The 27,899-nt window shown below is 34.4% G+C and overlaps 1 protein-coding gene across 1 annotated transcript in view; it reads right to left on the reverse strand.

The window, feature by feature from the left end:
- LOC144304002 (bifunctional heparan sulfate N-deacetylase/N-sulfotransferase 4) overlaps positions 1-27,899 on the reverse strand; it is a 285,189-nt gene that overhangs the window by 104,584 nt on the left and 152,706 nt on the right. The window contains exon 5 of the mRNA XM_077882441.1: positions 566-751. Coding sequence (XP_077738567.1) covers positions 566-751 — 186 coding nt within the window. The remainder of the gene's footprint in view (positions 1-565; positions 752-27,899) is intronic.

Below are 27,899 nucleotides of genomic sequence, written 5' to 3' on the forward strand. Positions count from 1 at the left end.
TATTTTTTCAATATATCTGAAAAAATATATATATCCACCTCCATTGTTAGAAAATGCAAGGAAAAGAAAGAATAATAAGAAAACAACGTCCTAGGATGCTCATAAGTGTCTGAAAGCCAAAATAAACTGAGTAGGTAAGTTTAGTTTTCATATGCTATTTGTTTGATCCTGTCTGTTGATTGTATAGTGATTTGGGAGATATTTTCTTGATCTATGGACCAACACTTTGCCTGGAAAACTCTCAATATGACCACCCAAACAAATAGACAAGGAGAAACTCCCAGAAATTAAGGTTCTCCAGAAAAACTTCAGTTGAGGAAGTGCATGGATGGTTTATTCGAAATTCATTTTCATCGTTTTGAGCTTGTCTTGGATTTGGCGCAACCAAACTTATGCTTGTGAATCAAGCCACTAGCTGAACAACATGTTAATATGTGACCAGTCACCACCATGGTATGCTAGGAACTTACGATATTCATATCAGAGAGGTCAGAAGTTATATCTTGTATTTATTCCACATAATAGATATTAAGAGCCTTTAATACATGAAGCAACATATGCTCACCATGATGTTATTGTGAATGAAGCCCTTTCGGTAACGTGCAGGTTTCAAATGTGGATATTCTTCAGTGCTGGTGACCTGAATACCCCAGACCTTCTTCCAAGCTTCGTACAACTGAATATGAACTGGGTAGACCCCTGAGTGATGTGGTGCCACTGCATAGCCCATGTTGGTAGGTATTCCATGTTCCTAAAAGAAAGAGAGAATATCACATGGAGTGTGGCCAAGTGAATTCAATTAAAATTATTTTCGTAAACATTATTTAGCATACATTGAATTCTATGTGAAGTACAAGAAATATAAAAACTAACATAGAGTTCTTTCAGCAGCTCATAATCTTACAGAATCCTGATGGTATCATAGACATAGTAAATACTTTGGCATGTGGTATGTGGGTGAGATTAATTCTGGATTTTGAATACAGAAAGTTTTGGAGGAAGATAGGAAGAGAACATGGTTTTTCCTCAGATAGAAAAGCAGTGTCACTTGAGCAAGTGCCCAAATATGAGAGATGGAGAGCAACTTCTGTGCGTGTGCATGTGTGTGTATGTGTGGTTTTTTTGTGTGTATGTGTATGTGTGTGTGTCACGTTGAAGACAACCAGACAGGTAAGTATAAACTACAAAGTAACGAGCTTTTACTGTTAACTAAGGGATTTGGAATAAATTCCACCTAAATAGTGTAGATAAGGAAGCTATCTGATCATGGAGGGAATGATCTGTCTGCTCTATGTTTTTGGAAGAAAGACCCAGTGTCAATATGTTAAGATGAACTAAAAGGGGGAGGAAATGAATTAAGGTTGTGCATTAGGAAGTTACTGCAATGATGCAGATTAGAGGGAACACAGGTACTCAGACTAGATTGATTATTGGTAGTCCAATTAAAAGCCAGGGGACAAATATTATAGGAGACTTAGTGATGTTTTGGATATAATAGACAAAAGAAAAGCAAAATTAAGGTTCTCCCTTGGTTTTGGTTCATAGCAGCTCACTATACTTATTATGAAACATACACTTTACTATGAGATGCTTGCCTTGGGTAAACAGTCGAATCTAAAAGAAAACAAATACAAATTTAAAACAAGAAAATGGAAAAAAAAATGTTTGCTAATGATATTATATTGCAAGGTACAAGATATAGACTGGCAGTTTTCTTTTTTCTTTTCTTTTTTTTATATTTTATTTATTTATTCATGAAAGACACACAGAGAGAGGCAGAGACACAGGCAGAGGGAGAACCAGGCTTTCTGCACGGAGTCCAATGTGAAGGACTTGATCACGGGACTCTGGGATCATGTTCTGAGCCAAAGGCAGACATTCAACCACTGAGTCACACAGGTGCCCCTGGATTGGCAATTTTTTAATTTTCCTTTTTTACATTTCTCCCTTAAAATGCTTATATGTTTCATAAGACCCCTTCTAGGACTGAATCTCATCAATGAGGTTATAATGATGTATACAGTATTATATGAAAGTAGATTGAATTAATAAACAAAACACAAAACTGTTGACAATTGCCATTAATATTTTCCATTATATGGCATACAGCGTAGAAAAGAATTCAGTCTGGTATAATAAGCTAATGGTGAATGGATCAAATATCTGCAGTGCCTAAGTCACATGCCACACTCAGCTCAGAAGATGGGCCCTAATTACCTTGCAAGGCTCCATCATTTTTCCTTTCATGGAATAACTCCCATTGTATAGCCAAATTTACCTCTTTTTCACCATGACTTTGTGTTTTCTAACATCTATTACAATAAATGACTCTGTGGAAAGACTGAATTATGAAATCAATGCTATAAAATGAGCGGGAGTCTTTTGCTAGGCACTGGGGAAAATTCATTCCTTGGTGTGTACAGAAGAAAAAGCACAGAAAGCTATTTTTCCCAGGAGCTTATATTTTCAATACAAGGCAAGGTTGGAAACATACAGTAACAACACTACTTGGAAGTTGTCAGAGGGGAAGGCAGCTACTGCTATTTTGACACATCACGGGGAGACATGTACTGGGAAAAGCCTTAGTTCTTTTGGCTTAGTTCTATGTTCCCAGTGAATCATCAAAGCATTTTGAGGATCAGTATCATCAGGTAGTCAAGTGTGGATGCATTGGATATGAGATGCAGATTAATTTATTTATGAAAGAAAAATAGGGTTGAGGGTGTTGAAACCCTTCTATGTGGTAAATAGAACTCATGTGACTGATGTTTACAGAAGTACTCCTGATTTGCAAGAAAGGAGAAATAATTTGTTATATTCTCATTACTCTTTCATGATTCCTATGAAGGTTTTTGTATAGTTTTGTCCCATGATTTGCAAAATAACAGTGTAAGAATCCTAATAATCTATACTAATCACTCTTCTAGTCCTCATTTTCTATCCCTGTATAATATTTTATTCCAAATTTGGGGCCTAGAACATTAGATAAGTATGTAAATGTCCTGGAAACAAAAGGATGAAAAATAAAATCATGGACGAATTGAAATATCAAACAACGGTATTTTCTCAGGAAAAAAAAGACATTTCAATTTTGACAGGTAGTAAAATGAATTGTAGACTTTTATGAAAAACCAGAAGGTAAAAAGCAATTGATTTAGTGAGTAGGAAGGAAGGGGCAGTAAAAGGATTTCATTATATTTATTGATTTCTGGGGGCTCAATGTTATACTGCTCATAAGGTCATCTTATCACACTGACAACCAGAGCTCAATCAAAATAGTAAATCACACTAGATAATTATAAGTTTATACTTTTTCAATCTAAATGATAACACAAAATGAAAAGTAATTCCCTAGAAACTCTTTTTCTGTTATCAAGAGTCTTGCTGGACTAGAAACCTTCATTCTTTACTGTCCAGAGCTTGAAACACCCTTCTCAGAGATTTGGTCAACTAAAAAGTGAACTAAACATTATATCTGTACAGGATTACAATAATTACAAAATTCAAAAGACTTGCTAGTGTGAATAAAGGAAGCATTTGAAACTATAAGAATAAAGTGACAGAATTAATTCAAATATGGCATTTATTATTTATTAAAACAATGTCTTTTATAGTATCTAATATTTCTATGATATTATGGCAAGACACCATAAATATTTACAGTTTAACTTAATTACATTTTCTCAGGTACATTAAGTTCCCAATTGATTAGGAAATGGCATAATGTGTTAATCTACAGACTATATAAAAAATAGAGCTGCCATTTTTCAAAACTTAGAATAAAATAAAATGCATTTAACATTAAACATCTAATAGTAACTGAAATAGTCTCATTTAATTTTTCTTTGATCATTCCTATTGATCATGTCTGCTTGTAGTTGTTAAGTATTTATGAAGTGTTTTCACATTTATGTCTAATGAGATAATGAGATCCTCATACTTACCATGTGAGGTGGCCCGGATGTTATTATCAAATGTGGAAACTGAGACCCAGGAAAGGCAAATGACTTGCTCATGTTCCTAAATGTCAGAGCCAAAATTATAACCCAGTCTTCTAAATTCATAGATTTTTCGTTTGCTCTTCTACAAAGTTATTACTACTGTAACTCCTGCCCAAGCAGTTAATGATGGAAGCACTTTACAGACAAAGAGAAATGGCTTTAATATATACTTCTGAACCGGAGCTCCTATCCACTTGGAGTGATCTTCACTTGGACAAGGTTATAAAGCAAAATTCTCTATTTCCCAAACTTCTCTGCAGCTATCATTTTTTATGCAAACACCATTCAACCAATTAGAAGTACTCAGGACATATTTCAGAAAGCAGTATGTGGGCAAAAGCTAAAGTGTGGCAGCTCCTGGCCCCTGATGCTGACACTTAAGATCTTAAAAACAGGACGCTCTCCTGAAAGACTATTTGGGTGCCCATTTGCAGGGTGACTGTGAAAGCGTATTGCTGCTACCAGAGCTCCAGCGGCATCTTTGTATGTGGTCGTTCCCCTAGGGAATCAGTTCTGCCTGGCTTTGTGAGTCCCTGGAGAAATATTGCCTAGAATCTGCTCCATCAGCCCTTCGAAAGTTTTCAGAAGTACTTAAATAGCTGAATAAAAACTCCCCTTGCTTAAAATAACTCTCGGTGGCTTCTGCTTTTAGCATGGAAACCTGACTGATACAGGTAGTTTTTGCCCCTTTGTAATAAGCACAAAAGGTTTAAAGGGTTGAGATGAGATGTCAGTGGTTTGAATTCTAGGAAAACAGAGAGAGAATCTGCTAATGCACTGCTCAATATTTCTTCAAGGAAACTCACTGATTGGTTGTGGCAAACGCCTATTTGTCTAATTGGATACTATCAGGTAATAATGTAATATGTAAGACTGTTTAATTTTATGTACTAGTCAACCAGTGGTAATGTACAGAGAAAATAAATATGAGACTAGTTTACTTAAATAACAAATACCACAGATATTTAATACAGACCAACATGTGATTAAACCATATAATGTAGGTAATATAAAGAAGGGAGATAAATTCTATTGAAAGAATATTTCTCCAATGGATTAATCTGGATGATCACAAATGGTTCTGTGCCAACATGCATTGCAATATTCCTTCATAATGATAACCACATACTAATAAGTAGGCAAAGAGATCTGTAGACATCACATGCAAAGGCAGAAAGGCCCAAACGTTGAGCATGAACAGCACCCTGGTTTTGTGTTTTGTGGCCAGTCACTATAGATACTTTTTAGAAGACCTGATACATCATAGAAAGCCAGAGATATAAAGGAGAAAAATGGGCTCATGGACATACAGGCGATCCCCGGATCTCCCACAAATAGTTGGACAGAAACATGAAGAGTGCTTGGAGGTCTTGATACAGGGATGATGAAGAGCCAGACAAATGGTATTTTTCCCCTCATTATGTCCTTCTGTTTGTGTTTCAGGAGATAATGCTTGTGAAACCAGCCCACAATACATTTAGGATAGTTTTATATCCCTAGCACTTAGCAACATGCCTGGTGCATGTTTGGTATTTAATAAATATTTTTTGAAGGAAATGACAAATTTGTAAAATGTTATTAAATAAGTTAATAATAAATATTTAATAAATGAATATAAAATGAAAATAAATATGACTGCATAAATTAATATACTTCATTTGCTTCAGTTACAATATAATGCATTAAACAATATCTTGTTGAACTTAAAGTATTGATTTGTACTCCTATATATACAACTCCTAGGGAGCTACACAGGTGCTAAAGAAAATAGATCTCATTATCTATTTTTCCTCTTAATAAGGACTTGGAATCATATTGTCAACTTTGAGAATGACCCCAGGATTATTGATTTTCTGCCGTGTTTTGGGAACTGAAATTGTCTTCTGTTTTCATAAGTGATAAAAGCAATGACTCTGTGACCCTGGAAATTGGCTTGGTCAATCCTGACACTTTTTGGACTGAAGCCTAGTAAATGGTGACAAATCTCTGGAGAGCTCTGTGTTACAAATGGATTTTTCTTTTGAAAAAGAAGTAGCATAGCAATGGTGTTGCTTCTTTAGTGTGAACTTTCCGGTCTTAAGTAGAGCTATTTTGGGCAATTGAAACTCATCCCTTTAATATTCTTGATTCTGCTGAAGGTCTATTTTGTTGCCTAAAGGGAACCATCAGAAAAAAGTCTTCATTCACATTGTATGAAATGTACTTGATTAGGCATTTGCATTGTTAATTTTTGTGGTTAGAATTCTCACTTTATTGAAAATCAAAATGTTCAATACATTTTGGTTCATCAATTATCTTTTTTCAATGCATATTTATTACATACATAATGTATTAGAAACCATTCTAGGTGCTGAAAATAAATCAACCAACAAAACAGACAAATCTTTGCCACCATGAAGTGTATATATTGTAATGAGATGAGACCAAGATTACACAAATTAAGTAGGTAAGTTGTACAATATAATGAAGATGCTAAGAGCTATGGAAAGAAATAAAGCAGAGAAAAAGGGAGGTTTGAAGCGGTATGGGTTGCAATATTAAATAGATTATTCAGGAGGGCTTCCTAGAGCAAGTAATATTTTGAATCGAGGTCTGAAGTGGTGAGAAATTAAGCCATACAGATAACTGGGGAAAGAAGTGACAGTACATACATTGCTCTGAGTTAAAATCTCCTCGGGGGGATCCCTGGGTGGCGCAGCGCCCGGGATCGAATCCCACGTCGCGCGATCCTGGAGACCCGGGATCGAATCCCACGTCGGGCTCCCGGTGCATGGAGCCTGCTTCTCTCTCTGCCTGTGTCTCTGCCTCTCTCTCTCTCTCTCTGTGTGTGTGACTATCATAAATAAATAAAAATTAAAAAAAATAAAAAATAAAATATCCTCAGGTATTTTTTAGGAAGAATAAGAATTCAGTTGTTTTGGAGTGGAATTAGCAAAGGAGGAGAATCACAAGAGGTGATGTCAAGAGGCAGGGTTGCTGCAAATAGCCTTACAAGTTATTTACTGAACAATTCCAAGCTATATAATGCAGCATCACTGCACAGAAGGAATAGATGTGGCTCATCTAAGTCCTTCTATGCTACTATAGGGATGTTGGTTTTTTTTTTTTTTTTTTTTTTTTAAGGATGTTGGTATTTACCTTGAGTGAGATAAGGAGCTACTAGTAAGTTTCACATTAGATGGATAATAAAATCTAGCCTACCAGAATTACAAAAATTCTGAATGCTGAGAGCTGACTGATAGGGAGTAAGCTAGAAACTAGTAACTAGTTCATTGAAACAATTTACATGAGAGATAATAATAATTTGGATCAGGGTGGCGACAATGTAGCTGGTGAGAAGTGATTTTGTCCTGAATTTTTGTGGAGCCACAGGACTGGAATATTGATTGAATAGAGAACATGAGAGAAATGTTCAACTAGAAAGGTAGAGTTTCCATTAAGTGAGACTGGAAAGTTAAAAATTAAACAGATTTTGAGAAGAAAGATAAGACATATGTTTGACATTGGACAGCCAACTGGGTACGTCAGGTAGAAATTCAAGTAAACAAGTTTAGGATTCAGAGGAGAGAGTTCAGCTGGAGATCTAAATTTGGTGAGTTATCAATACATAAATTTTATTTAAAGTCATTAGACTCATTAAGATCATCAACAGAATGAATGCATAAATAGAGAAGTCTGGGGATAGATCTTTGGGGGCATCTAACATGACAAAGTCAGGGAGAAGAGAGGAAATCCAGGAAATGCATGGAGAAAGAGTATTTCAAGTGAGATGGGAGGAATACCAGGAATCCACAACAAAATGAGGGCCAGCTGGAGAAGTGTTTGATAAAAGAGTCTAAATGTCAAATGCTGCTAATAAATGGGAACCTTAGACTTGCCCATTGGTTTTAATATTAGATGTGTACTGGTGAACTGGACAAGAGTTCTGATGGATGGGGAACGGAAGGGACATCAGAATGGATTTAAGAGAGAATGGGAGGAACTACAATGGGGACAGTGAGTATTAACAACTATTTTAAGAAGTTTTGCTAAAATGGAGAGTCTAGAAATGATGGTGTAGCTGGAGGGAGCAGCAAACCTAAGCACAGGATTATCTAAAGATGGGAGAAATAGCAGTATGTTTGTACAGAGAGGGAAATGATTTAGGAGAGAGGGGAGAATTGCTGGAACAATAATACTTTTGAACAGTTGGAATGGAGTAGGATTGAGTCAAAAAGTAGAGAATCTGGCCTTCATATTTCTAGTTCTTTTATTCATTGTTTCAAGGCAGAAGCCAAAATTGTGTACTTCCTTCACAGGATGCCAGCCCATAATTTTTTTTTCAGTCCACAATTTATACTTAAGTCATTATTAACACAGTTTATGTTAATAAGTGGTACCAATATATTCCACAAAGTTTTACTAAATAATATGGCTACTTGAGTAACTGTAAAGATTATTATAATTGCATTTTTTTCTGTGAATATGTTAAAATCATACCTATATTTTCATTTTGTTATCATCACGTTGAAATAGTAGTTGTAGTGATGGGAGCATGTGGAATTTCTTTTTTTTTTTTCTTTTTAAATTTTATTTATTGGGAAGCCTGGGTGGCTCAGTGGTTGAGCATCTGCTTTCAGCTGAGGTCGTGATCCTGGAGTCCTGAGAATAAGCTCCACATTGGGCTCCTTGCATAGGTCCTGCTCTCCCTCTGCCTGTCTCTGCCTCTCTCTCTATGTGTCTCTCATGAATACATAAATAGTCTTTAAAAAGATTTTATTTATTTATTTTGAGACAGAGAGAGACATAGCACAAGTGAGAGGGAGAAAGAGCATGAGCGGGGGTGGGGGGGAGCAGAGAGAGAAGGAGAACCAGACTCCCACTGAACAGGGAGCCTGATGCAGGATTAAATCCCAGGAACGACCGGAGTCGAAGGCAGTTGCTAAATGGAAGGCGCCCCTGGAAGTTCCCTTCTAATTTATTATTTTGTTTTGTTTTTAGTGAAATAAGATCATCATCTCAGAATGAGGATGGGGGAAGATGTGGGGCAGTTTGTAGAGAGGATGCAACAGTGGTCTGGGAGAGTAAGATGATGAACAAAGTAAAGACTTTCAGTGTACTTCTGGGAAGTTTTGAGGGTCTTCTTGAGGTCTGTGGTCATGGCTTTAAAGTGAGAACAGGGGATCCCTGGGTGGCGCAGCGGTTTGGCGCCTGCCTTTGGCCCAGGGCACGATCCTGGAGACCCGGGATCGAATCCCACGTCGGGCTCCCGGTGCATGGAGCCTGCTTCTCCCTCTGCCTGTGTCTCTGCCTCTCTCTCTCTCTCTCTCTCTCTCTCTGTGAGACTATCATAATAAATAAAAAAAATAAAAAAATAAAAAAAAAAAAATAAAGTGAGAACAGTTAAATGTTGGCCCCAGCAATTCAGTTTCAGGGGTACAGGCATAGACTAGGTAGAGATTTGGATCCAAACAAAATTGAGGCTTTACAGTATGATGAACCAAGAATGCAAAGGAGTTCAGGGTGTATATCCAAGGGAATGCTTATGATGATTGGCTCTTGAAATAAGCAGAGTAAGGAGGAAAGCAAAAACCTGAGAAGGGTGGCAGAGATGTAGTTTCAGGATATCTCATGAAATGCCAGACTGCATTTCAGTAGCTTTCCCTTCATTGTTGCCTCTGCTACATGGAAAAGTTTCAATTCTAGATTTAATTTAGTAACAAGAGAAACAGAACCAGATATTAAGTATATAGAGCTTCTGACAATGCCCTGATATAATAATATAAATATATAACCTGAAAGAAATGATAACATTAAAGATTCTTAGATGTGTTACAAATCAGATGAAAATAAGAATAGAATTATTTATACTATTATGACACCATTTCTAAGTTACTATAAGCAGACACATGCAAAAAGAAGGTACTCAAAATAAACTTGATTAGTACAAATTAAAGCAGCTTCACAATATGTTTCATTTGTAATTTTATTTCAGGTAAATACTACACCTAATTTATCTTGCCATATCTTATCTCCATTCTTAGTACGTCAAGAATTTATACACACTATCCATTAGCTATTTTTAAAAATTTATTATTATTATTATTATCATTATTATTTAATCCTCCAATTGCCTATGTTCATGGAATAAAGCACTGCTTTAGGTGAGATGGCTAGGGTGTGTGTGTGTGTGTGTGTGTGTGTGTGAAATAGACATGTTGAAGACTGGCAACTTGCCCTTTTTAAGGCTGGCTAGAATGCCTTGATTTTCTGATTTTGAACACATTTCCAAACCTTTTGGGTCCTTCCACAGTTATATAGCTGATGAGTTGGAATCAGTAATTTAAACACATTGCTTTGCAGATATAGATTTGCATAAACTATTACTTTCTCTGAGCAATGGAATATATTTCTAATATTATTTTTGAATACAGCTGAGATTTCTCTCAGGAGTCATTTTTTCCCCTTAATGTCAACCTAATGCATTTATGGAAAGATGCTTTAAACATTTGGTATGGGCATGTGCCATCCCTCAAGTTGTTAATTCCCTCTCCTACCCCCAAAATACAGGATCTTATTACATTTTAAAATCCCCCCTGTAACATCCTGTGCCTTCTCTAGGAGTTAAAATATTCATATCTTTGATTGTTTCCAATATTGGGGAATCTTTACTACCATGTAAAATACGTTAAATTTCATTAGCCCAAAAGTATGTTTATGTTAATATATGTTACCTACATATTAAAAAAACCCTTAAATTATGATATCCCAAGTAACTGCCTATAAAGATTATTACATTATTATATTTTTCCATAGATATGTTGACACGTTTCAAATTAAAGTCATACCAATATATTATATTTCTGTTTTGTTATCATTATGTTAAAGTGATTTCATATTTGGAAATCAAAGCATTGATACAATTCTCCGCTCAAAACAACCCGACTTCAAGCACTTTAATTCTCCTATATTATCAATCAGTTTTTCCTCTCTCCTCTGTCAACATGCTTGGAAACAATTTCTCATATTCTCATATTGCTCAAGTTACTGCAGATATGACTTCAGGGAACTGAAGTGTCAAATATAAAGAGGTAATCATGGAATGATGAAAATGTTCAGACACTATAGATAAAGTATGAAAGAAACTATTAAGCTGAAAGAATTTTTCAAATTGAAACAAGCAAAAGAGAAAAAAAGAAAAATATGTGGTAACAAGCACCTTTGATGGATTATCCAATTTGAATGGAGTTTATTCAGTACAGCAGGAGTTAAGTAAAAAAAAATTCTTAAAAATCTTGACTCTTAATTATTTCACAGTCATTCAATAATTAAAAACAAGTTTGGTCATTGAAGCAGTTAAATTAAAAATCTGTCAGTGAAAGTTAATTATGCTATTATTGACCATTCTAAGAATCCACTCGCAAAACTGCTATCTTGATTGATAAATAGGCATAAAATCTACTACCAACACTTCTTAAAAAAGTTTTGAGCTGTGGCGCCTGGGTGGCTCAGTGGTCGAGCATCTGCCTTGGCTCAGGTTCTGCCTTTGGTTCAGGTCATGATCCTGGGATCCTGGAGTCGAGTCCCGCATCAGGCTCCCCCCAGAGAGTCTGCTTCTCCCTCTGCCTATATCTCTATCTCTCTCTGTGTGTCTCTTATGAATAAATAAGTAAAATCTTAAAAAAAAGTTTTGGGCTATTATTTTCAAGGTATTCTACATAAATATTCCTTTGGAGGGTCTACAAATCTTAAACAATGGGGCAATTTCAATGTAGGGGAATGTCAAAACAGCTGAAGAGGAAAAATGCAATAGAAAAGCATAATATAGGGAATGGGTTCAAACTTTGTATTAGAAAGATAAAAATTAAAACAAAAAACAATGGCTTAAAAAACAGAGGAGCTTACTTTTCTGAAATAATGGGAAATTGGGAGATAAGCCATTGGTTCAGAGGTTCAAGAATGCCAGAAGTGAGATTTCTTATTCTCTTGGCCTTGCCTTCATAGTTTTAAGATGATGACTTAGTTCCAGCCAATAGGACCAAATACAAGGCAAAACAAAGGAGCAAAGGCAAAGGGTGGAAGGACAAGCATCAGCTTCATCTAACCTTGTTTTCTCTAGCCTCATAACTCAACTTATGTTTACATACAAATGGCCAGAAATATGTTAATAGTCTCCTACCTGAAATAAAAGGTGAAAAATCAGTCCTTTAGCCAGACACTTGGATCCACAAGCAAAATTTAGTTTCATTCAGTAATGAAGAATGTTAAAAATGGGTACTAAGTATGCATTTGGATGTGACAACCAAGGACTAAAGATATCTGTCCCCTGAAATGAGAATGCAGAAATGAGAATTCCCATTTCCTATTGTTAAGCAGTTTACTTCCTAATCTTTCGTACAAAAGACACACAAGAATAATAATCTAGAAGGCTATAGAAAAGCAATGAATTAGAATACATTTGTTAGGAACATTGGGAGATGATAGAAGAATCTCGAGAATTAGTATTTCAAATGGTAGACAGAGTTCTATGCAAAGGTGATCAGGACAGTTGCATTTAGGTCCCTGAGGCCCTGAGGCCTAGAGTATAAAGTTCTTGCCTATTCTGACCCCACATGAGCTACTCAGGCTCATCTTCTCCTAATTCCCAACTCAAAGCTTTCTCTGACACCAAATCAATGTTTTCTGCCTTTCCTCAACATTTTATGCTCCTTTTGGAGATTCGCAAAGGTAAGAATTATCAGGAATATATTTCTAAGGGCACAGGAGGTTACCAATAATCACTGATGGACAGATGTATGTTAATTCCAGATTCATGGAATACTGTTCATCATTACGATTGCAATTTGATGTACTTTCCTCTGGATCATTACATGTGTGGATCACAGTCTGACAGACTTTTACTCCAAGGAGCTATGTAGTTAATATTTTAGACCTTGCCAGCAAATAATGCCTCTGTCATACATTTTTCTTAGTTCGTTTTTTTATAATCCTCTCAAAATATAAAACCAGTCCTTAGTACACCAATCATACAATAACAGACTACAGGCCAATTCTCACAGGCAGTAGTTTCCAGGCCCAATGATAGGTGGTTGTTGATGCAGTATATATTTTACTAGAAGAGTGGAACATGTTATTTGGGTATTATCTCAATGTTCTTTCATACATTTCTCTCTCTGCCTAGGTGCTCCTCTCCTATCTTCTGCCTCAACCACACTTACTTCACAAGTGTTATTCCAATAGTCTGTCTCGTTTTTTAAAAATTTTACTTCCCCTTATAACTAATGAGTGTCTCCTTTGTGGCTATACGATGCTCTGTACATTTCTCTCAAAAACCCAAAACACTGTCTTATTACACTTAAGTAAAATCCTTGAAAATAAGAAGCATCCCATTCATTTCTGCATTCCTGATATCAAGTAAATGCTTAGCAGATAATACATATTCATTAATTGTCTGTTGAGGAAAAAGGAAGAAGGAAGGAAAAGAGGAAGAAAAAGAGGAAGGAAAAATTAATATTTTGTGCTCTTTGCAAAGAAGAAGGAAGAAAGGAAGGAACAAATGCAAGAAAGAAAGGAGAGAGTTACTTTTTCACACTGGAAGAAGTATCTGAAAATTTTTGGACATAATTGGGGAACAATGATTTCAGAGTCAAGAGTTCACATGTACATGAATCAACCCTTTCTAATTTTTTTCACTTATTTCTTTGTAATTTTTTAAAAATTTTTATTTATTTATGATAGTCACACACAGAGAGAGAGAGAGAGAGGGGGGCAGAGACACAGGCAGAAGGAGAAGCAGGCTCCATGCACCGGGAGCCCGACGTGGGATTCGATCCCGGGTCTCCAGGATTGCGCCCTGGGCCAAAGGCAGGCGCTAAACCGCTGGCCACCCAGGGATCCCCACTTATTTCTTTAAAAATACAACTCCTGACATCCATATTCTTTTATTTTTTTGGAATGTTTGTTAAGATACTAGTCTCTTTTAATTATTAAAAGTAGTGATTATATTCAGTATTGAATTATGGATAGATGGAGAACTGCTAGGTAAATGAGAATATCTTGTATCTGTCCCCAACTTGCATATTACATAACCTTGAAAAAATCATTCCATGGTATTGTCATCACCAATTTCTTATTTCAAAAGGAACAATCATATGTTTTTTTGAAGAAATATGGTGAAAATGATGGTAGGCAAGATGATGATGATGGTCATGACAACAAATATTTTTTGAAACACTTATATGCCAAACAATTCATTAAGCATTATAGATATACAAACATGTACATGCATCATTTAAGCCTCATAAAAACCTGTGAGGCACAAACTTCTATCATCCCTATCTTACATATTTGAAAATAAGCAGCACAAGAATTTTAGTTTGTTTGTGAAGGTCACCGATTTAGTAATTGGCAAAGATGGAATTTGAATTAAGATAGGTTTGAAGCCCAATGCATGGGCTTAACTAATACATTGAACAACTGGGCAATAGCTAACTTGTGTCACAAAAGATTTTTATATGTACAAACAGCTAGGGTTTTGTTTTCTTCAGAGCAACATAACTTTGTCTTTTGTTTTTGTGCATAGTTTACTGTTCCGTATAATATAAACAAAACAATATTTAGAGGAAATACTTATTTTTTTTAAAGCAAGTAAATTAAATATTAGCAACTCCTTTAAGCAGTTATCAGCTTATCTCCTAGGGGGAAATCCTCTGCTTCAATTGTTTCATGTATCAGCACTCGAAAAGAATTAGACCTCCTCTAGTTAATCTTAAAAGATTATTTAAATGCATAAAAATCAGAAAGCAGAAAGAATGAGTTTCGAGGCTTTACATTTACCAAAAATAATGATGACAAGGTATTCAGAAGAGATAGATACAAGCCTTGATAGATTTACATTTAAAATATCTTGAATGATACAAATAGTTCATTACCTTCGATTATTGCTGCCCAATATTAAAATTAATTTTGTAGGTGGCATTTATTCCTATGAGGTTAGACACGTTCAGAAATAAAATAGCTCCTTGACCAAAAAAGATGCTGCAACTAAAATAGGAATTTGGGGGATGGGTGGGTCTATTGTGTCCTCTGCTAGGAAAATCAAATAGATAAATATGTATTGTAGAGATTTTCTGTCTAATGGAAATACTCTCATCTACCTGCCAATACCAGACAAGCAAGTCAAAGATTTAGCAAGATACAACATGACAACAAAAGTCATCCCCCCAACCCCACTAAATCCATTGTTAAGCAGTATGAATATTAATAGCTAATGAAATACCAATTCTAATTTTCAGGCAAAAAGTTCATGCTATCCTTCATGTTGTAGGTTTGGTAAAAATAGGAATTGATGAAAACCTTAGAGACTCTTGAATAAGTTAGCTAAGAACTTAATTAACATCATTCTACTTGTAAAAAGGGTTAAAAAAATCTTCTGGCAATGGGCAGCTGCAAGAAAACTAAAATTATTTTCACTTCTGATGCAACACTGATCATTATACTATCTGTGTGCTTCAATTTTCCATATTAACCTTTAAGTTTTTATTCAATAGCATATATTTCTCTCAATACAGAAAGACAGGTCTTATATTCTTCAACAGTTTTTCAAATTTGTAGAAGTCATTTATTACCTTGATTATCTGGGCTATGGTTTAAAAAAAGGACACTAGAAAAATAGGGCACATAAGTTGGTTTATTTTACCTCAGGTGACACTGTCTGGTTCTCCCAGAGATCCAGAGGTGCAGTTGCTTGAGGTGGTATATGGTGCAATTGACAGAACACTGGATTAGGCATCACAGGCAGAGTATGGGTTCTGTGTGACCTTTTACATATTAGCTCAGTTTTCTCATTTGAGAAATGGAATGCTTTTACTGTCACTTTGGAAACCTTAAGAAGCTTGCTGTATCTGATTTCCAAGCTCAGAGCAACTCAGATTTATAGAATTTTAGAGCTATCACAAACCTTAATGGTTTTCTAGTTTAACCACTTCATCTTAATAAAATGGGAATCTAGCTCCTATATTCAGATAATATAACAATGGCTAGAAGAGAAAGTTATTAATCTTACAAACCATAAATTAGAAAACTTGAAAAAGTAGATGTAAAAATTCTAAGAACACAGGTTAGGAGCAAATAGTCAACATATTCTTAGCCGACTCTGGGAGCACAGTAAAATCATTTGTATCAACAGTGAAAACTTTTATGACTTGTGAAAAATGAGACATGATGCTTAGTATGCATTTGTTAATTTAAAAGAGGTAAGTATCATATTTTAGAAAATCCTCTCTGAAATGGTTAAAACAATAAAATCATCCAGATGCTAAATCTCTTCAGTGAAAAATGGATAGCTCATACATTGTAATACAAATATTCCATCTGATGTAGCATATATTAAAGGTTTAATCTGTAGGTGTATAATTTTGAGAATCCCAGATAAAATACAAGAGTACTAATAAGAAGATATAAAGAATTATGATGGACAAAATATTGTCATGGTAAAGGAACATAGTGATAAATAGTGTCTATAAATGATATTTTTGAACAATATATGAGAAATGCATGTATATTTAACATAAAGAGAAAAAATAATATTTATAATAATGAGGAGATATCTCTACTGGCCACATGGTATATATACAGAAATCACTTTTACACTGTTATAAAATGCCATCTATAAATAAATGTTCTGTATTCAGTAACAAAATCATTTAAGTACTCATATAAGTGTGCTTCAAGTTTTCTGGCTGCTATTCTATAATCTTCCCACTGTGATTTTATTATTTTCTTTCTTCCTAAGACCATTTTACTCATCATAGGTTTCCTGTAAGTATTATTAAATATATTCAAGATCATATAAATATTCCATTTACTAAACAGTTAGCAAATTTTTACTGCTCTGTCTTCCAAGGAAATGCCATTAATATTTGATTTCATTATTTAACGCTTTTTCAAACTTAAAATTTTTTTTGCCGACCCCGTTTTAGGATTTAAAGTACTGATACAAAAAAGTAGACACAGCAGATTTAAGAAACAAATTATTTCAAAACCACAGTGGGTTTTAATTTGAAAACCCTTTCTAGAAATTCTAACATATCAGGGGAAATTACTGGGGACTTTCAAGTATCAGCCATTAAAATATCAGATGGGAACATGGGGCATAGGAAACAAGAGTTCAGATGCAAAGGCCATAAGGGCTGTTTTAAGGTAGTTTGGAGGGCTTTGAGGCAAAATGTGACAGGATTTGAGTTAGGAGTTAACACAGTCATTATAGCTGCTTTGAGGGGAACAGACTCAAAAGGGCCCAGAGTGGAGCTGGACACCAGTGGGGCACTATTGCTATAAATTAGCAATGAGGAGTTCTGTGGACCATCTTCCAACAAAACAACCAAAACTCATAGAAATTATTTTGAAAACAACCATTTAGGGGCACCGGTGGCTCAGTCGGTTAAGCATCTACCTTCAGCTTAGGTCATGATCTCGGGTTGGGTCCTGGGATGGAGCCCTGCATCTGGCTCCCTGCTGAGTGGGGAGTCTGCTTCTCCCTCTGACCCTTCCCTCCACTTGTACTCTCTCTCCTCTTTCATAAATAAATAATAGATAAATAAATAAATAAATTCCTAAAACAACAACAACAACAACAACAACAACAAAACCCCCAAAAAACAAAACCAAACCACTTAAAATCTCTGGAAAATGAACTGAAGGATGTACAGAAAATGAAGAAACATTATTCAAGAAAATCTACCAAGACTGGTAAGAACAATGAAAGTAAATGCCATATGAGCCATAACCCACACCCTTCCCCACTTGCCTCAGTTTGGAATGACAAAATTCCCACCCCAGGAAGGTGCAGCCAGGAATACAAGGGTTTCTGTTTCCTTGGATTCCAGTCTAAAGCTGTGATTCTCCCTGGGAGTGGCAGGCCATGAGAATTTCTCCTGCCCCTAGCTCTGTGCATAGAAGTTCTATTCTAAGCAATAACTGCTAAGAGATCTGGAGCACTCTTCCACATTTTTACCTCAGATGCCAGAGACTAATAATACTGAAATCATGATTCATTCTTGCTCCAGCTCAAATGTAGGGTGGTGGTTTTAAACCAGGAGAGCCAAACTGAGAAGATCAGAGATTACCATCCCAACCCAGTACCCTGCTCATAAATCTGGGTGTCACTCTGAGAGGAGGTCATTGTACCCACTTCAGTTCCAGAGCAGTGGATGCAAAGATTTTTCCCAGGGGAAGATGCAGGTCAAAGAAAGAGAGATCTCCTAAATTCTCTCCAGGAGAAGGGACTTTATTTGGGATATAGTAGGGAAAAGTTCAAGCTTAAGGTCAACCTTGAAAACAATGGAGATTTTGATGATAAGTAATTTAGAGAACACTGTTGTTATTTTAATTAAGATTCACAACAAGCTAATAATAGACCAAATAAGAAGTTTATTTGAGAGAACCAAGGAAAAGGACAGCTAAGAACAGTCCTCTGGTTGAAAAGAGTCTCATAGACCTAATTCAGAAACTACTTTCTGCAACACGGAATGAACTTTATTGATTCAGACTATGGTAAAGTCCGCACCTTAAGGCACTATTGATAAACCATAGCACATGCTGCTGGTGATTAGTGGAGTTTCAAATTGGTAAAATCAGAGACAACAGTAACAGAAACACTACTAACCTTGTAAAAATTAAAAGAGCCATAAACATTATTATGAATACTCTATGAAAAAATTAGCTAACTTAGGTGAAATGGATAAATCCATAGAAACACATGAAGTACTAAAACTGATTCAAGTGGCAATAGAAAATACAAATAGACGTATAACTAGTAGAGATTGATTTAATAATTTAAAAAGCTTTCTACACAGAAAAGCCAGGCCAGGCAATTTCACTGGTGAGTTCTACCAAACATGTGAAGAATTAATACCAATCATGGACTTATTCTTTCAAAGTACAGAGAAGAGAGAGCATTTGTCAACTAATCCTATTAGGCTAATATTAGCCTACAACCAAAACCAGACAAAGATATAATAAAAGAGAACCATAAACCTATGCCTATGTCTATGAATGTTCATGAAAAATCTTCAGAAAAGTACTAGCAATTAAATTCAGCAATTAAAAAGCATTACACTCCAGCACTAACTGAGATTTATCACAGGAATGTAAGGTTAGCTTAATGTCTAAAAACCAAATGGTGTAATATATATCAATAAAACAAAGGGGATAACATAATTAACTGAATAGACCTCCCTCAAAATGTATGAAAATGCCAATATTCTTTAATAATAAAAATACTCCATTGAGTAGAAATGGACCTAGGAACTCCAACTTGGTAATGGGTATCTATGAAAAGCCTATAACTAACATCATGTTTAATTGTAAAAGACTGGAAGCTTCCCTCATAAGATCAGGAATAAGACAAGCATTTTTGTGCTTGCCATTTCTATTCAACATTATAGAGGAGGTTCTCCCCAGGGAAATTGGACAAGAAAATGACATATAATGGAAAAAGAAGCGAAAATCTCTATTTACACATGGTAAGATCTTATATAAAAACTATACTTAAGAATCCACTAAAATAACTCGAGAACTAGTAAATGAATTCAGCAAATTTGAAGGTTACAAGTTCTATATACAAAAATCAATTGTATAAATTGATATATATATCTCTGTATAAAATAAACAATGAAAGTTAAAGTAAATAATGATTCCATTTACAATAGCATCAAAAAGCCTTAGGAATGTATTTAACAAAGGTGTGGAACACAGACTCTGAAAATTAGAAAATATTGTTGAAAAAAACTAAGGAAGACCTAAATAAATGGAAAAACAGCCCACGTACATAGACTTTATATTGAAGACTTAATATTGTTAAGGTGGGAGCATTTCTCAAATTGATTTATGGATTCAATGGTATCCTGTCAAAATCCCAGCCAGCCATTGTGCAGAAACTGATAAGCTGATTCTAAAATTCATATGAAAATGCAAAGGACCCAGGTTAGACATAACAATTTTGAAAGAGAACAAAGTTGGAGGACTCACAATTCCCAACATCAAACCTTATTGTGAATAGATAGTAATCAAAATAATAAAATTTAGCATGAGGGCAGTGATAGAGATAAATATAATAGGATTGAGAGTCTAGAATTATTTCTTTATATTTAAATCCAATTTATATTTAACCGAAGTACCAAGACAGTTTGGTGGGGGAAAGAACAATCTTTTCAATAAATAATGCAGGTACAACCGAGTATCCACATATGAAAGAATGAAGTTGTACTTCATAAAGAATTAACTCTAAATCTATCACAGAACTACACATGAGTTCATACTATATAACTCATAGAAGAAAATATAAGAGTATACTTTTACGACCTTGGGTTAAGCAAAGTTGTTTTTTTTTTAATTTGACCCAAAAAGCATAAGAGATGGAAAAAAAGATAAATTGGACTTTATCAAAATTAACTTTTATGTTTCAAAAAACACTGTTCAGAAAATGAAAAGACAATCTACACATGGGGAAAATATTTGCAAATCATAGATCTGATAAAGTACTTGTATAAAGAATACACAAAGGTTTCTTGCAAGAAAGAACAAAAGGCCACTAACTCAACTAAAAAGTGGAAAAAGATGTGAATAGACATTTCTCCAATAGGTTGATAGGCATATGAAAAGATGCTCAACATCATTTCCATTAGGGAAATGCAAATCACAACATAATTTGATACTACTTTGCACCCACTCAGATGTCTGCAATAAAAAGACAGTTAATAACAAGGGTTAACTAGGATGCAGAGTAATTAGAATCCTCATGCATTGTTGGTGGGCATGTAAAGTGGTACAGACAATTTAGAAACAGTCTGGCAGTTTTTCAAAATGTTAAACATAGAGATGCCGTATGACCCAACATTCCACCCCTGGGTAAATATAAAGATAAATGAAAACATATGTCCACACAAAAACTTATAAATGAATATTTATAGCAGCATTATAGATAATAGCCAAAAAGTAGAAAATATCTATTAACTAGTGAATTGTTAAATAAAATAAACATAGCAATGAAATGTTACTTAGATCTAAAAAGGAACAAAGTACTGATACATGTTGCAACATATACGAACCTCAAAACACTATACTAAATGAAAAAAGCTAATCATAAAAGATCACACACATATTTTATGATTCCCCTTATATAAAATAAAATGTTAAAAAAAGACAAATCTGTAGAAATAAAAAGTAAATTAATAATTTCCCAGGATTGGGGGAGTTGGAGAAAGAGAGAGTGACTGCTAAAGGGTATAGACTTTTTTTGAGGTGATAAGAATGTGTTTGTGTGTGTGTGTGTGTGCATTTGTGTGTTCCACAATTAGTTGCATATACTATCCAGTGCTCATCACATTGTGTGCCTTCCTTAATACCCATCACCCCGTTACCTAATAAAGATTTTTTTTTAAGATTTTATTTATTTACTCATGAGAAACAGAGAGACAGAGAGGCAAAGACACAGGCAGAGGGAGAAGCAGGCTCCATGCAGGGAGCCCAACATGGGACTCGATCCCGGCTATCCAGGATCAGGCCCTGGGCTGAAGGCAGTGCTAAACCGCTGAGCCACCGAGGCTGCCCCAATAAAGATGTTTTTAAATGCATTTTGGTGAAGTTTGCACAAATCTGTGAATATACTAAAAATCACTGAAGTTTATATGTGTGAATTGTATGGTATGTTAATATAAATATCAATAAAGCTGATAAAAAGATACAATTATTATTTAGACTAAGTCATTAGTAGTAAGAGGTGATGAGAACTCAACGTGTCTAAATATATTTTCAACTAAAGGCAATAGACGGGATGAGAGAAAGAGAAGTGTTTGATGAATCAACATTTTTGGCTTAGTGGGATGTAATTGGCATTAAGCCTTAGAATAAAGATTTGGAGTTTAATGTTTTAGTTCATATGAAAATATTTTTTAAATTAATGAAAGAATAAATGTGATCTATCATACAGGATTCCCTGTATTTCTTATTTCTAGTTAGATGTAAAGGCGAGTTTCCATAATGACTTCCAATGATTTCTTCCTATTTGTATTCACTACTTTGTTGAATTCTCCTTCCTTTGATGATGTGCTGGACCTAATGGCTATCTTGTAATGAATAGTATATGGTAAAAATAATGGAATCTCATTTCTGAGATTAGGTTATAAAAGTTCAGGATCTCTCAAAAGTTCATGCAGTTTGCCAAACATGTTTCAAATTTGTCTATGCTTGGATGTTTTGCTTCTTTGTATTTTATTTAAAGTTTTCATGCTTATGTAAGTGTCTATTCTGCTGAGTGCACAGACTGCCTTATTCATTATTGAGCCATCAAAAAACATTATTCGCTCCCTAGTGAACTTTCATTAAGTCAATATTTGGTCACAAATTTATTTTTGATTAAATATTCTTACCTTCTCTAAATGTTCTATCTTTGAAATACCCTATTAACTATAATTATCAGGGTTTTTTGATATCTTGTATTTGTTGTACAACATAAGTCTGTATACTGCATAATTTAGTAAAGATATAGGCATATTGGCTATTGAAAGACAGCTCTCTCTCAATTTTATACCTTTGTGTTATGAATTCCAACATTAAATTCTTTTTGTTTTTTAATTAAAACCCCTGCATAAGTAATACTTAAATATTTTCCATAGTTAGTTACTCTTTGATAAGTTTGAGTTTCTATGAGAACAATCTAAGTGTCAGCATTTTTCTTATCAGAAATGTTATGTTCTGCCTAATTATGAAAACAAAAGCAGAATTAATAAAAATTTGTAGCATTTTAAAAGTAGAATTTAAAAACGTATGCTTTTATTTCAAGAATTCTTTTTTAAAAAACATTTATTTATTTGAGAGAGAGAGATTGATCACGAGCAGGGGAAGGGCAGAGGGAGAAGCATACTCTCCACTGAGCAGGGAGCTAATACAAGACTCACCCTCAGGACTCTGGGATCATGACCTGAGCTGAAGGCAGACGCTTAACTGATTGAGTCACCCAGGTGCCCCTATTTCAATAATTCTTAACTTATTTACTCATAAATAAGATGCATGATTATTTAACAAAATGTCAAGAAAAACAGATAATTATTTAAAAGTTATCAGTGAAGATAATTTTTTTTTATCTGTTCAGGATATTTATGGTTTACTACTACTATTAGTGAAGAAATGGGCCTTATTAATTTGAAAATGTTAATGAGTCTGTACACAAAGCTGAAAACTTGGAGACATTGTTTCTTAATTTCTTCCCCACCCCCATACATTTATTGTGGAATAAAAATAAGTAACTCTGGCATTCTTGATCTCTAGATTTGAGAAAGAGGTATGGGTTGAGCAAGGAAAGATTTCTGGTAACATTTTCATCAAGCACCTTAATGTTAGCCAATGTTTCTCATTCTCTTGGGTTTTTGTTTGCCTGTTGTCATCTTTGAAGCATTGCTTCTAGTTAGTGAGATGCTCAAGCAACAGAATGAAAGCAAAAATGTATGGTTTACTAAAAGAAAGAATCAAAAAATATTACTGCCTGCCTTATTGCCCTATAAGCATAGTATCTTAAAATTAACATATCTTGGTTGACTATACTTATCATTCAACTAACACCCTCTACACAAACATACACACTCTCACAAGGCATATATGTTCGTGTAATAAGCATGCATGCATATATATGCACACAAACACATTCACATACTCTATACACATGTGCTCATAGATTAAGCATATACATACACATAACTTTCTATATATACACACATGAATTCACACCACAACATAAATGTGCATGGATTTAGAAATAATAGTGCTTTGAAAACTATCAGAACTGATAATTAAATTTAGCCAAGTCACAAATTACAGAATTACAATTACAAAATTAATATACAGTAAAATGTTGAGTTTCTTTACACTAATAAGTAAGTTGCAGAAAGATAAATTGAGAAAACAATCCCATTTACAATTGCATTAAAAATATAAAATATCTAGGAGTAAACCTAATTAAGGAGGTATAACATCTATACTCCAAAAAGTATAAAACACTGATAAAAGACATGGAATATGACACAAACAAATGAAAAGATACTCTATGCCTATGGAATAGAAGGACCAGTATTGTTAACATATCTATACTATCCAAAGCAATCTATAGATTTAATGCAATCCCTATGAAAATACCAACAACATTTTTCATAGAATTAGAACAAATAATCCTAAATTTATATAGAAGCACAAAAGAATACAACTAGCCAAAGCAATCCTGAGAAAGAACAAAGGTGGAGGTATTACAATCCCAAATTTTAAAATATACTACAGAACTATAGTGATCAAAACAGTACAATATTGGCACAAAAACAGACACACAGATTGATCGAACAGAAAAGACAGACCAGAAATAAACCCACAATTATATGATCAATTAATCTACAACAAAGGATGCAAGAAAATGCAATGGAAAAAATGTACTCTCTTTAACAAATGGTGTTGGGAAAACTGGACAGGTACCTGCAAAACAATGAAACCAGATCACTTTCTTATACAATACACACAAATAAATGCAAATGGCTTAAGGACTTAAATGTGAGACTTGAATCCATAAGACTCTTAGAAGAAAACATAGTCAGTAATTTCTTTGACATTAGCCATAGAAACATTTTTCTAGATATGTCTCCACAGGCAAGGGAAACAAAAGCAAAATTAAACCTTTGGGACCACACCAAAACAAAAAGCTTCTGCACAGCAAGGGAGATCATCAACAAAACAACAAGGAAACCTACTGAATGAAGGAGATATTTGTAAATGATATATCCAATAGGGGGTTAATAACCAAAATATATAAAGACTTTATACAACTCAACACCAAAAAAACCAATCTGATCAAACCATGGGCAGAGTGCCCGAATAGACAAATTTCAAAACAAGACACAAATGACCAACAGACACATGAAAAGATGCTCAACATCATTAATCATCAGTGAAATGCAAATCAAAACCATGATGAGATATCACAAACTGTAAGAATGGTTAGATTAAAAAAGATGACAAATAACAAGCATTGATGAGGATGTAGAGAAAAAGGAACTCTTGTGCACATTGGTGGGAATATAATTTAGTGTAGCCACTGTGGAAAACTGTATGGAGATTCCTCAAAGGCTAAAAATAGAAATACAATATGATTCAGCCATTCTGCTATTGAGTATTTACTGAAGGAAAATGAAAACACTAATTCAAAAAAAATGTACTCCTATGTTTACTGCAGCATTATTGACAAGAGCCAAGATATGGAAGTAACCCAAGTGTCTACCTATAGATGAATGGATAAAGATTTGGTATATATACACAATGGAATATTGTTCAGCCATAGAAAAGAATGAGATCTGCAACAACAGGGATGGACTAGACAGTAAAATGCTAAGTGAAATAAGTTAGGAAGAGAACGAAAAATACCATTTTGATCTCATTCATGAAGAATTTAAGAAACAAAATGAACAAAGGAAAACGAGAAAAACAAAAAAGAAAAAACCCCAGACTCTTAAATATAGAGAACAAACTGGCAGTTACCAGAGAGGAGGTAGGTGGGAGGATGGGTGAAATAGATGTAGGGAAATAAGAGTACTCTTATTAGTGATGAGCACTGAATAACGTACAGAATTGTTGAATCAGTGTATTATATAGCTGAAACTAATATAACACTATTAATATAACTTTATTAGTATAAAGTATACTTTATTTATTTATATTTATTTATACTATTACTAATATATATAATTATATAATAGTTACTAATAGTATTTATTAGAATAATAAAGTATAACTAATATAACACTATTAGTTATACTTCAATAAAAAATGCTTTTGACAAAAGAAATGGCAATGCTTTACAGTAATAAAAGCTCTTCTAAAATGATGGAGCAGTAAAAAAATAGTATTGCAATATATTTCTCTCTTGATTTTTAGACATATTACAATAGAAAATGAACTCTATCCATACAGAATTTAGATAAATACTACAAATAAAACCATTCTGATTGTTTAACTGCTCTTGAAACATCAATATAAAACTATTAATATGTTATTTGAATCATTTTTGTAAGCGTTGTGAGAATAACTGTGCTTTTGACTGATAACCCCTCTGCCAGCCAAGGTCATACCAAGGAATATCAGATTGGAATAAAAAAGAGAGAGATTTAAACACTTTTGATATTTTTCAGTTTAAATTGGTCATTTAGTTTGAAAATCTCTTTCCATAATTGCTTCAATTGCAACTAGATGATTATTTCAAGTTGTTCATTCCAAATTTGTGGACTGATGTCACTGATCACAGAATTTTAGAAATGGAATTGATCAGTGGATTATCTGGTCTAGTGCTTTTGGTTGGCAGATGAGCTGATGTAAATTAATTATCTAAAAACTTTGTAGTTAAGAGAATGAAAAAGGGAATCATTACTATTTCAGGGGAGGAAACTGAGGCATGAAGACAATAAATGAGACCTCATCTGTATTAGAAATTGTTACCTGCAGTGAGGACTAAAATATAGCCTGCCAATATCTCATGTAGTGTTTTCCATTATCCTATTCCATTTTGATACTGTTATGGTTTTGCAGTGTCATCTGGATGTGGAAAGATAATAATTTAAGAGGAAAGAGATACATTCCCTGGCTCTCTGGACAACACACTGATTGTCATCCTATGTTGTCACACCCAGCTCAAGATGGGTTTGAAAGTCACTACCTGAAGAGTCCTGAGAAGCTTTACGGAGGTGAGAACTCCAAAAGGAGAAGAACAATGTCATTTCAGTCTGTGTGTTTAACAGACTTCATTTTAGTTGTAATATTTTGCCAATGCAACATATAATAAGATCATTTTTTTACAAAATGTATTTATAGGCTTCAGTCTAGCATCTAGCCACACTGACTAAACAAATGTAATTGCTCTGAATGAACTCTAAATAGCTTTCAACATTTCATTACAAAGCAATTATGTCTGAGTCTTTCCCAATACTTTTGGCATGGTTTTTTAAAAAAAGAAATTATACAAACAGGTGAAATCAGCCATTATGAAATATAACCCACATACCTAAAAAGCACGCCTTCACGGTGCAAGTGAGGTAGGGGAGGTTTAAGTCAAATGATAAACAGGTTATTGTCAAGGTAACTGCAAAGAGAGAATTTAGCATGCTTACTCAAGGTAAGTTTATTTTTTGAAAGGAAATATTTACCTAATTTTACAAAGCAAACAGCAGGCCAGATTTGGCCTAAGGGCCAACTGATAATTTGTTAGAAATGCAAATTCTCAGGCCTCTCTGAAAATCTATTGAAACAGAAACTTTAGGAGTGGGCCCAGCACTCTGTGTTTTAAAAAGTCTCTTAGGTGAAAAAGATACATGCTAGAGTTTAAAACCACTGGTTTACAATCATCGCTCTAATGATTTAGTTTATCCATCCATTCATTTCTCCTTACAATAAATGCTTTTTGAGAGGTAATTATAATGTATCAGGAATACAATGGAGAAGGTACTATATTTCCTCCTCATAGGTACAAGAATAACTATTCTATAAAACAAAGTCAGTAACTTTCCGACAATTACATAGTTTTTGAAATACATTTAGTTTTTAATTTTTTAAAAAGATTATTTATTTATTTATTTATTTATTTATTTATTTATGAGACACACACAAACACACACAGAGAGAGAGAGAGAGAGAGACAGGCAGAGACATAGGCAGAGGGAGAAGCAGGCTCCATGCAGGGATCCCAATGTGGGATTCGATCCCAAGACTCTAGGACCATGCCCTGGGATGAAGGCAGGTGCTAAACCATTGAGCCACCCAGGGATCCCCTTGAAATACATCTAATACCACATCATGGCTATATATATATACATGAAACAAAAATAACACAAAGCATTA

The sequence above is a fragment of the Canis aureus genome, chromosome 33, assembly GCF_053574225.1.
Source record: "Canis aureus isolate CA01 chromosome 33, VMU_Caureus_v.1.0, whole genome shotgun sequence".
NCBI lineage: Eukaryota > Metazoa > Chordata > Mammalia > Carnivora > Canidae > Canis > Canis aureus.